The sequence below is a fragment of the Scomber scombrus genome, chromosome 16 (genome assembly GCF_963691925.1).
Source record: "Scomber scombrus chromosome 16, fScoSco1.1, whole genome shotgun sequence".
Lineage (NCBI taxonomy): Eukaryota > Metazoa > Chordata > Actinopteri > Scombriformes > Scombridae > Scomber > Scomber scombrus.
Window position 1 is genome coordinate 1,564,283 of NC_084985.1, and position 12,500 is coordinate 1,576,782.

General features: G+C 42.6%; 2 protein-coding genes and 1 gene segment (V, D, J or C); 1 reads left to right on the forward strand and 2 right to left on the reverse strand.

Moving 5' to 3' along the window:
* LOC133996245 (immunoglobulin kappa light chain-like) overlaps positions 1-12,500 on the reverse strand; it is a 630,565-nt gene that overhangs the window by 70,692 nt on the left and 547,373 nt on the right. The gene's annotated exons all lie outside the window — the stretch shown is intronic.
* The window catches only part of LOC133996249 (Ig kappa chain V-III region MOPC 63-like), a 630,498-nt gene that overhangs the window by 68,920 nt on the left and 549,078 nt on the right, over positions 1-12,500 (forward strand).
* Positions 10,472-12,500, reverse strand: part of LOC133996211 (glutamate receptor ionotropic, kainate 5-like) — an 88,938-nt gene continuing 86,909 nt past the window's right edge. Inside the window, 2 exon segments of the mRNA XM_062435790.1 lie at positions 10,472-10,656; positions 10,786-11,257. Coding sequence (XP_062291774.1) covers positions 10,472-10,656; positions 10,786-11,257 — 657 coding nt within the window.

Below are 12,500 nucleotides of genomic sequence, written 5' to 3' on the forward strand. Positions count from 1 at the left end.
CCAACTTTGATACATAGAAACATGAATGTGAGGAATGTGCGTTAATCTTCGGGGAGTGTGAACGTCTCACCTGGCACAGCGAGACACGGAGACCCGTCCTGACACGACTTCCTGTGGTCGATCCAGCAGCAGCAGGTCTGAGATTATAAAAACATTAATCATCTATAAATATGAAATGTTTAGTTTGTGATGATTCATCGTTTTATTCAAATGTTCAAATGTCAGTTTCTGTGTTTAAGGAGGAGGAAAAGACATGATGGGTTATTATAGGAATAAAACATTTCATTCTTTCATGACATCATTCATGACATCATTCATGACATCATCAGAGTTAAATCCACCCAGAAATAAAGAGTTAAACATTAAAACATAATAATATAATCAACTCAAATTATACAATAAATAAGCTAAAAGGTAATGGAAGGGAAGAAGGAAGGAAGGGAGGAAGGAAGGAAGGGAGGAAGGAAGGAAGGAGGGAAGGAAGGGAGGAAGAAGAAAGGAAAGGAGAGAGGGAGGAAGGAAGGGAGGGAGGGAGGAAGGAAGGAAGGAAGGAAGGAAGGAAGGAAGGAAGGAAGGAAGGAAGGAAGGAAGGAAGGAAGGAAGGAAGGAAGGAAGGAAGGAAGGAAGGAAGGAAGGATGGAAGGAAGGGAGGAAGGAAGGAAGGAAAGGAGGGAGGAAGGAAGGAAGAAGGAAGGAAGGGAAGAAGGAAGGGAGGAAGGAAGGAAGAAGGAAGGAAAGAAGGGAGGAAGGAAGAAGGAAGGAAAGGATGGAGGAAGGATGGAAGGGAAGAAGGGAGGAAAGGATGGAGGAAGGAAGAAGGAAGGAAAGGAGGGAGGAAGGAAGGGAGGAAGGAAAGGAGGGAGGAAGGAAGAAGGAAGGAAAGGAGGAAGGGAAGAAGGAAGGAAAGGAGAAAGGAAGGGAGGAAGAAGGAAGGAAAGGAGGGGGGAAGGAAGGAAAGGAAGGAAGTAAGAATGGAGGAGAGAAGGAAGGAAGGACGGTAGGAGGGAGGGAGGAAGGAAGGGGAAGGAAGGAGGGAAGAAGGAGGGAAGGAAAGAAGAAAGGGGGTGGAGGAAGGAAAGAAGGAAGGGAGGAAAGAATGAGAGAAGGAAGGAAGGAAGGGAGGAAGTCAAAACAGACGGGGTTAATTTAACCCAGGAGGACGACACGAAGGTTGAAACATTATAAACTAAATAAAGACAGACTCACACAGACGTGGTGAAAGTTACGGATCAGTTTGTGGTGAAAGCAGAACTCTGGTGTGTGACGAGAATTTGCATCCGTCTGATATTTAGATGCAAATGAAGTGTGTGTATGTCTACGTGTGTGTGTGTGTGTATGTCTACGTGTGTGTGTGTACTTGTGTACGTGTCTACGAGTGTGTTGAAATGTTGGAAACATAAAAACATTCATCCAGCCTGATGACGATGTGTGTGAGTGTGTGTGTGTGTGTGTGTGTGTGTGTGTGTGTGTGTGTGTGTGTGTGTGTGTGTGTGTGTGTGTGTGTGTGTGTGTGTGTGTGTGTGTACAGCCTGATGACGATGTGTGTGACTTCTTGCTGCTTTACACTCATCGTATTAACGGGAATATTCCTGCTTCTACTTTGTGATGTTTATTCCTTTTGTTTTGACTCTCTGAACATTATGACTTCATTCTTATTAAAGCCTTAATGCTCATTTCTAATGTTTCATCCTGATCTGTCACACATGCAAAGATTAACTGCACACTGGTTACGATGAGATGCTTCCCTCCGTAACAGAGCAGTGAGACAGTGAGGATCTACTTCATATCTATCAGACCAAAAGGAAGAAACTGGACCATTAAAAATCAATAAACTAATAGCAGAATAATATACGTTAACATATAGTAAACTCCTGCCCTGCAGCAGCTTCATTGGCTCCTTATCAAATCACAACCTGGCACCATCATATCTCTCTGAACTTATTCACATCTACACACCTTCCCCAACTCTCCGATCCTCCTCTGCCAACCAGCTCTTTGCCCCATCTGCCAACTTAACTACCATCATGGGGTCAAGAGCCTTCAGCCGATCTGCCCCCCTGCCTTTAACCCTCCTGTTGTCCTCGAGTCAAGGAAGGAAGGGAGGAAGAAGGAAGGAAGGGAGGGAGGGAGGAAAAAAGGATGGAAGGGAGGGAAGAGGGAAGGAAGGGAAGGAAGGAGGAAGAAGGAAGGAAGGGCGGAAAGGAAAGAAGGAAGGGAAGAAGGAAAGGAAGGCAGGATGGAGGAAGGAAGGTAGGAGGGAGGGAGGGAGGGAGAAAGGAAAAGAGGAAGGGAGTAATGAAGGAAAGAAGGACAGAGGAAAGAAGGAAGGGAGGGGGGAGGAAAGAAAGAGAGAAGGAAGGAGGGAGGGAGGGAGGGAGGGAGGGAGGAAAGGAAGGAAGGGAGGAAGGAGGGAGGGAGGAAGGGAGGACAGAAGGAAGGAAGAAAGGGGGATGGAGGAAGGAAAGAAGGAAGGGAAGCAATAGAGAGGAAGGAAAGAAAGAGAGAAGGAGGAAAGAAGGAACAGTCAAAACAGACGGGGCCAATTATCATTATTATCATTATTATTATTATTATTATTATTATAAACTTTGTTATATAATCATGTGATAATATAATAACTTACAAAATAAAGACAGAATAACTTTAAAGCCTTTATATAACATATCTTGGTGTGTGGCAGAGACAGAGCAGCTATCAGTGATTCTGAATCTGCTGATAAAATATTAAATGTTTCATATTTTTTTATCTGAACGTTGACGTCAAACTGTAAACTATTTAAACTATTTAAACTATTTGTTTACAGTCAGTCTGTAAATCCTGCAGGGTCAAAACTCACACGATGGTTCAGAGAATTATATATTGTTCCTCTGAGGGAATTGACAGAGAGACACTTGTTTTGCACCTGTTTGCACCTCGTACGGGTGGAGCTTAACTTATTCATCCGTCAGCATCAGCAGCAAGAAACATTTTAACGTATTTCTGCTGAAATCAGACGTTAATCTGAATCAGCTGGAGTCGCTCTGTCACTTCCTTCTTCTTCTTCTTCTTCTTCTTCTTCTTCTTCTGCTTTATGTCTTTAATCTGGAGGTCATGGTACCGTTCCTGTGGTCAGCGTGTGTGTGTGTGTGTGTGTGTGTGTGTCATCGGCCGCAGCTTCTTCATTCTCCAGCAGCGCTAACATCTGTCAAACATGTGAACTTGAACTTTCTCTGCAGCCGTTAATATGTGAGCTAACAGAGCTGAAGATGAATAATGAATTAAACAAGCTCTCCTCCACTAAGTAGATCATACAAACACTCACAGCTCAGAGCTCTAGACTTTTAGGTCAATCTTTAGCACTTGTATGAGGAATGCAATGCACAGACAGACCATCAGATTGTGTTATGGTTGCTATAGATACAGGTTGTTCTATGGTTGCTATAGATACAGGTTGTTCTATGGTTGCTATAGTTACAGGTTGTTCTATGGTTGCTATAGATACAGGTTGTTCTATGGTTGCTATAGATACAGGTTGTTCTATGGTTGCTATAGATACAGGTTGTGTTATGGTTGCTATAGATACAGGTTGTTCCATGGTTGCTATAGATACAGGTTGTTCTATGGTTGCTATAGATACAGGTTGTTCCATGGTTGCTATAGATACAGGTTGTTCTATGGTTGCTATAGTTACAGGTTGTTCTATGGTTGCTATAGATACAGGTTGTTCTATGGTTGCTATAGATACAGGTTGTGTTATGGTTGCTATAGATACAGGTTGTTCCATGGTTGCTATAGATACAGGTTGTTCTATGGTTGCTATAGATACAGGTTGTTCCATGATTGCTATAGATACAGGTTGTTCTATGGTTGCTATAGTTACAGGTTGTTCTATGGTTGCTATAGATACAGGTTGTTCTATGGTTGCTATAGATACAGGTTGTGTTATGGTTGCTATAGATACAGGTTGTTCTATGGTTGCTATAGATAAAGGTTGTTCTATGGTTGCTATAGATACAGGTTGTGCTTTAGTGTATAAAGGAAGAATAACACAAATCACTGCTGACATCAGAGATCCTGCTGGAGACATTTTTGAAGTTGACTTTCATTTTTTCATCTTGTACACGAACAGAATGAGAACCAACAGTCAGTTTTCCAAATGAGCAGTAAGTGTGTTTATGTGTCTGTAATGATTCCTCCTGTTCATACTGACCATTAGAAGATCCCTTCATCATGTTTACTGTAATGATTCCTCCTGTTCATACTGACCATTAGAAGATCCCTTCATCATGTTTACTGTAATGATTCCTCCTGTTCATACTGACCATTAGAAGATCCCTTCATCATGTTTACAATGGAAGTGATGGTGGAGTAAACCCACAGTCCTCCTTCTGTGTAAACATGGATTTAAAAGTTGATCTGAAGCTAATATGAAGCTTCAGTCGTCTGAATGAGTCAAACCGGTAGAAGAAAGTAAGAAAGAAAGAAAGAAAGGATGAGATGTGCTTTACATTGAAAGCATATTTGAAGGAGATGTTTTAATAGTCAGAACAGGAGGAATGATTACAGAGAGGAAAACCTGACTGCTGCTTTAAAACACTTAAAACACTGACTCATATCTTCGTTAGTTTAGTTTCATATCATTTCTTGTTTTTGGGTCAGAAGACGTCACTCAGCTGTTTGTCTCCACACACTGATTACAGCAGTCAGGATTAGATTCATGACATCTGAACAGTTTGTTACAGTCACACAAAACACATCACTTCATGTGCGTCACTGACTTTTTCTGTTTGCTGATTATTTAAAACCTTTAAGACAGTTTCCAGAAATAAAAATGACTCGTTATCCTCTCTGAAGATGATTCATATTAATCTCTAACTCATGTTTTATTGTCCCTCTTCCACTTATATGTTCACATTTTCAGACTGGCCTTTGTAAAATAAACTAAATAAACAGAATTAATGGTTATAATTGGATTTAATTCAGCTGTAAAAATGCAGCTTTGTCTTTTAATGATGTTTAAATAAAGTTGTTATAAAACAAAAAGCTGTTGTATTACATATAAAAACATTATAATATGAATTAAATCTAATTTTTATTATAAACTGACAGGTGTGCTATTTAACATAACTCATGCAGATTCATTGATTGTAAAGGCTGATGTATGTAAATCGTGTTTTTAAGGAAATATTGACGTAATCTGAGATAATTTAACATATTTATAATGAACTAAACTGTATATTTGATTTTATATCACTGTTAAACCTTCATTAGAGCAGCTATCTTGTTAGTTTTAGTTAATAAATTACTCTCTTTATATTTAAAAAGCTTTACTTTATATTTTACACTCAGCTCTTTGTGTTGTTTCTGTTGGCCTGTGCTGCCCCCTGGTGGCGGTTTGGTGGTATTACACCAACATGCATCTAAGTTCATGCTTCATGTGTTAATTTGATACTTTAAGAACATTTAGCTGATATTTATTCATCATTTTCAATATGTATAAATGTTTGAATGCATGGCTTTAAGCTGGAACATGTTATTTAAAGTGCTGTTGTCCTTGAGTCAAGGAAGGAAGGGAGGAAGGGAGGAAAGAAAGGAAAGAAGGAAGGACGGAGGAAATAAGGAAGGAAGGAAGGTAGGAGGGAGGGAGGAAAGAAGGAAGGTAGGAGGGAGGGAGAAAGGAAAAGAGGAAAGGAGGAAGGAAGGAAAGAAGGACAGAGGAAATAAGGAAGGGAGGAAGGAAAGGAAGGAAGGGAGGAAGGAAGGAAAGAAGGACAGAGGAAAAAAGGAAGGGAGGAAGGAAGGGAGGAAGAAGAAAGGAAAGGAGGAAGAAGGAAGGAAAGGAGGGAGGGAGGAAGGAAGGAAGGGAGGAAGGAAGGAAGGGAGGAAGAAGGAAGGAAAGGAGGTAGAAGGAAGGAAAGGAGGGAGGGAGGAAGGAAGGAAGGAAGGAAGGAAAGGAAGGAAATGGAAGGAAAGAAGGAAGGACAGAAGGAAGGAAGAAAGGGAGGAAAGAAGGAACAGTCAAAACAGACGAGGTCACGAAGGTTCAGTGATGTTGTGTCAGAACTCATATTAAAGTTCTCACCTGTTATATCCGGAGCGTCGGGTTGAGGTCCAGCGGCTCCTCTCTGGTTCCGTCACTCTGAAGCCTTCATACTGAAACACACCTGCAGACTCAGACTATTGATTATACATCAGTTCATCATCAGTCCTGGTGATTTTAAAGGCAGAGGAGGAAGTTTCCAAAGCTGTTCTGATGGAGTACAGCACAGCCTCTAAAGCCCAAAATACAAACGCAAAGAAATATTCAGTTTACTGTTAAATAAGATATTAAAAAAAACGTTAAATCCTTTAATCTGAAAAGTATTTGATGCTTTAAAAAAATGAAACATTTTCTGTCGTTTGATTAATCGACTAATCGTTGCTGCTCTAGTTGTTCATCAGATTGGCAGAAACACTTTAATACACATTTTATTTAAAGAAATGATGTCACGCTGGATAATGGGTAATTATAATGAACTAAAGCATAGGGGCGAGTCTCATTTAAAAACTTATGATACCAGTAACAATCAAATTCCCCTTTAAAGTGATCCTGATACCAACTGAGTTCTTCATTAGATTCCCATCATGTGAAGAGAAGCATTAAATTAAATTAAATTAAATGCCTTCACTCCTCTACATCTAAATGATTTGATTTTTATACAAATTCATTTTTGAAAGTCTTCAAATTATTAATATTTATTAAACGTTTTCCATAATACTCATAATACCTACTTTAAAGGGCACAAACAGCCCAAATTGATCTGATGTGAGCCGGACCATTAAATGGATGGAAGGAAGGAAGGAAGGAAGGAAGGAAGGAAGGAAGGAAGGAAAAATGGAAGGAAAGAGGGAAGGAAAGAAGGAAAGAAGGAAGGATGGAAGGAACAAAAGGAGGAAGGAAGGAAGGAAGGAAGGAAGGAAGGAAGGAAGGAAGGAAAGAAAGAAGGAAAGAAGGAAGGATGGAAGGAAGAAAAGGAGGAAGGAAGGAAGGAAGGATGGAAATACGGAAGGAAGGAAGGAAAGAGGGAAGGAAGGAAGGAAGGAAAGATGGAAGGAAAGAGGGAAGGAAAGATGGAAGGAAGGAAGGAAAGATGGAAAGAAAGAGGGAAGGAAAGATGGAAGGAAGGAAGGAAAGATGGAAGGAAAGAGGGAAGGAAGGAAGGAAGGAAGGAAGGAAGGAAGGAAGGAAGGAAGGAAGGAAGGAAGGAAGGAAGGAAGGAAAGATGGAAGGAAGGAAGGAAAAGATCACAGGAAGGAAAGATGGAAGGACAGAAGGTAGAAAGGGAGTAAGGACAGATGGAATGAAGGAAGGAAGGAAAAGGAGACAGGAAGGAAGGAAGGAAAAGAAGACAGTGGGCCGGTTTGGACCCCTCGGTCGGCCAGTTCTGGCCCTCGGGCCTCATGTTTGACACCCAGCCGTATTAAAGCACCAAACTTCTGCTGCAGAAACAGTCTGAACTGAGCTCATTAGATTGTTCAGCTGTTCATGTTGAAACTCTCTGATCACCAATAAATCCTCAATCAATCAATCATGTATAGAAGTCAAACAGGGCCAAAGGGCCAAAGGGTCAAAGGTCAGATAAATGAAAGCTTCACTGACTTCAGGGTGTTTTTGGTTCATTATCTGTATTTTTTTATTCCAAACGTGTGTCTATATATTGAACATCAGAGGGCCGGTCCCCCCCCTCCCCCCCTACAGTCACTCCACACCAGTCAATATCAATAATAATTATAAGAGGAGAATCATCAGAATTATAATAATAATAATAATTATCCATCTGTGGCGTCGGTCACACACACACACACACGCACACGCACACGCATCGTGCTGCTGTTGTGTGTTTTCTGAACATGTTGAAGGAGAATCATTATTTGCATCATGTAGGTGTAAAATAAAAGATCACACCTGCACAGACACACGGCAGCGTTTCAGTCCGACTTTCAGGATCGAAACTTCTGTGCAGGCGTGATCGTTCCCAAAAAGTGTGTAAAATAAAATAAATGAAAATGTTGTCTTTGTCTCATTGTGTTTGTTTGTTTGTTTGTTACTGTAAAACAATCACAGGTGCAACAGGTGACCTCTGAACTCCGTCGTGAGTGACATCAATTTTTATTTCATTTTTTTAGAAAAACTCAATGATTCAGAAAAAAAAGAGGAAAGAAAATGAAGAATAAATACTCAGACAGGAAGGAAAGTACAATCACACATTTGAGTTTTTCCCCCTTTTGTTGTTTTTGTTGTTGCAGGTTTGAATGTTTCCAGCTTCACCTGTGAGAGTGTGTTAGTGGATGGATGTGTGTTTATCTGCACTTTCCATACTGAGGGTAAAAACAGCTTTAATAATCACCTAAAACATACAAAACTGATGGAGGGAGTCCTTCTCTTTTTCCATTTGTGGTCTGATTAACAAAAACACTTTTTAGCTTTTGGAGGCGGCTGCATCAGCTGTTCTTAAGATCAGACTCAGGGAGGATTAATCTAAAGACACTCTGCAGCTTTAAGGAGGTTTATAGTTGAGTTTCAGCTCATTGTTTAGCTGTTTATGTATCATTTGACCCTTTTTTTTTTAAATTGTGGAGGTTACAGCCACTAATGTATTATACGAGCTGGATACGATGCCGATTTCTCCCCAGTGGTCACTCGCGGTACTGCAGTTAAACATCGTAAAAGAGACGAACTGCAGACGAGCTCAATTATGACTCTTTGGGTCTGATTTACTAAAGGTCTGCGTGTGTAAAAATGTGTGCAAACTTGACATCACCCGCAGAAAATGTGCAAGATAATACACACTGTGTACCATAATGAATATGTAATATGAGACATTTTAAGTGTGTAAAATACAGGGAGGAGAAAATATTTAGCATGCGCATTGTGATTTACCAAACCTGAAGGTAATGTTGTTGACGGTAACTGCGTCTATAAATAATAAGTAGTTTAATAATAATAAGAGTTTTTCCACCTGTGTTAATATTTCTGGAGTGGAATATTTTGGTTTTACTAACAGCATTGACTTTGTCACTAATACTCTCCCATATGTGGGTTTTTCTGGTAATATTAGTTTTTGTTATAACTCAATATATTAGTTAACCTCTTCCACTAGAACCTGATCACATTTCATTTTGCAGCTTGCAGCTTTCTGCTCGTCCAAACTCTCCATAAAGACACAAAACCCTCATTTAAATACTGCTGTCTGCACCTGTTTTAATTTACGCAGTTATTCTTAGTACCTTATTTGGGATCTTAGTAAATCAGACCCTTTATGTTCTGAACTTTTGATCCATGGAGGTTTTATATTTGTTAAACTTTCCTCGAGCCGAGAAAAGAAGATTTAATAATCAGTGACGTCATCACAATGTAAAGTCTGTGGGCCGATGAACGTTCAAGCAAACTTAAATGAGTTTAACACGCTGGTTTAAGAGACAGTAAATAGAATATAATCCATTCATTATAGCCACTGTAGACAAGTTTACTTTTGGTTCCTTCATATGAGCAACCAAGGAATGTTTTCAGTATCCAGCTCCTATAATATATCCAGTTACAGCTCATGGTGATGAAATGCTGTTACAGATGTTTCTGAGCAGCTCGTCACCAGTTTGACTCTAAAATCTTTAGGGGAGAAATTTCTACACAAACTTAAGTGATGGATTCATGAACAGCTGATGCAGCAGCACGTCTCTGAACTCTCCAAACTGTTTATGACAAACTACACAAGTCAAATAAAGGATTTTAAATGGCTTTAAAATAAAGAAACATCTCCCAGTTTTCTCCCAGTTGAACCATTAAGAGGTGAAACCAGTGCTGAGTGGAAGAGGAGAAGGACTTCCTGAGCAGCGTTCAGTCTTAAAGAGCTACATCCTCCACATGACACTGTACAGCTGCTCTGCTACTGTGTGTGTGTGTTAATGTGTGTGTGTGTGTGTGTGTGTGTGTGTGTGTGTGTGTGTTAATGTGTGTGTGTGTGTGTGTGTGTGTGTGTTAATGTGTGTGTGTGTGTCCTTCTATACAAACATTATTCAAACAGTAAAACCTTTGATAAACTGTCTCTGAGTCCTCCTCGCTTGGCACGGAGCGTGATGATTGGCCGAGGCAGGAGGTGGAGGACTGAATGTGGGAGGGGGACGGGGGGAGGGAGGTTTGGGGGAGGGGGTGACAAAAGAGACCACAGCATGGCGTCCATTTGGTGGGTCACTTCCTGTCAAGTCCGACCAGTCAGCTGGTTTAATCCAAAATGTTTCGTCCCCCCTGTAGACAGTCAGAGTGGTTCGATCCGCCCCTCCCCCCCCTCATGTAAAGGTTACTGTATGACCCACTGAGCCCTGCAAATGGGTCACATGGTTTCGTCCTCCACTTCTGATTGGCCAGTTTGGAATCGAGCTGCGTCATCGGGGTCAAAGGGTGAAGTTCATTGTTATAAATCGACCTTTGACCCCTCTGATGCCGGCGTCCCTGCGCTCAGTTGTGCCCCCCCAGTAGGTCTGTGGGCGGGTGTGTGGGCGTCTTGGCGGGGGGCACCGGTCTGGGCGGTGGCGCCGGTTTGGTGTTGTCGTGCCGCGGGCTCGGCACCAACCCCCCGCCCCCGTCGCTGTCGGCTCTGTCGGACGGGATCGGGGGGGGCGGGGGGGGGAGGCGGGGCAGCGACATGGAGCCGTGGTGGTAATGGAGGTGGTGGTGGGGGTGGTGGGGGTTGTGGCGGTGGGGGTGGGGGTGACCCGGCGTCAGCGAGGACGGGATCCGGGAGCATGAGGAGGCGGAGGAGGACGAGGAGGGGGGAGGGGGAGGGGGGGGAGTGAGCGCGGTCGGCCGGAGGCTCTGAATCCGCCGGCACTCCTGACAGATGCGCACGTGGCTGCAGCTCTGCAGGAAGCCTCGCGGCGGGGCAGGGGGGGCCATCAGGGTCGGAGGGGGGGGCGGCGTGCTGGTGGTGGCGTTCATACCTAACGGGTCCTCCAGGAGCCTCTGAGGCCCCGGGCCCAGGTCTGAACCTCTGCCCATCCCGGCCCCCATACTGGACCCCAGCCCCCCCGTCAGAGGCCCGGAGCCGCTGTACAGTTTCCCGTTGCTCAGACGCATCTCACGGACCAGGCGGATGGGCCGCGGCGCCGCCAGGGCCAGGCGGGACGGGTGGCGCAGGACTCCGCCTCCAGAACTGCTCAGAGGACGACGGCGCCGAGAACGAGAACTCTTCTTACAGGAAACGGCGTTACGAAACTCCGTCAGCATCTCCTGACACACTGATACCTGAGAGAGGGGGGGAGGGGTGTTAATGCAACTTCACTGTGTGTGTGTGCGTGTGTGTATGTGTGTGTATGTATGTGTGTGTGTGTGTGTGTGTGTGTGCGTGTGTGCATGTATGTGTGTGTGTGTGTGTGTGTGTATTTGTATGTATGTGTATTTGTGTGTATGTGTGTGTGTGTGTGCGTGTGTGTGTGTACCAGGTATTCCTCATGTTGTTTAATGTAAATCATTCATTTTAATGTAATGTATGTTACTTTAGCATTATATTAAGGAACGTCTCCAGGAAATTAATGTAAATCAATAATGTCCTCTTACGTCATGGACTGTTTGTGTGTGTGTGTGTGTGTGTGTGTGTGTGTGTGTGTGTGTGTGTGTGTGTGTGTGTGTGCATGTGTGTTTGTTCTGTAAAAACAGTCGGTCAAAAAAGTCACATGAATGACAGATAAATGAAAGTCACAAACTGCATCTGACTGCTGGAGAATAAATATGCAGAGAGAGAGAGAGCTGCCACACACACACACACACACACACACACACACACACACAAACACAAACACAAACACACACACACACACACACACACACACACACACACACACACACACACGAAGCAGCACAGGAAGGTGAATGTGTTACATCTCATCTCACTTTGTTTTATTAAAGAAACAAACAGTATCAGAACTCTGCGTTTCCTGTGACAGCTGCTCAAAATGAAACAGCAGCAGGAAATAATCCAGTTGCCTAATTAACTGTGTTAATGAAATGTCCCATTAACGAGTTTACTAACTGCTGTTATCAAGTCTGTTTCAGCTCCGAGAGTTTAAATTCTCCTTTTTCAGTGTCTTTTATTGAACTTAATGCTGTGCAGTGATGAATAAGAACTGTGCCAGATGAAGGCATTTATATTCATATCTGTTCATAGAGAGCTGGAAGTTGTTTACTTATTTTTTTTCATGAATTAAATGAGTGAACTTCTGAAACTATTCCTGCATTATGAGCAGGCGGGGAGCTCCGGTCCTCTGCAATGAGGCCAACCAGGAAGTAACTTAAAACTGCATTCTATCAAAAGGCCACCAGGGGGCGATCGTTTTGGTGTCAAAAGGACTTCCGTCTCTATACAAGTCAATGGAGAATTCACCAACTTCTCACTTGATTTCTAACCTCAGTAAACGTTTTCAAAATGTGTTTATGGTCTCAATCGCTAGTTTAAAGCCTTCTTCAATGCAGTATGATGTTCATTTGGGAC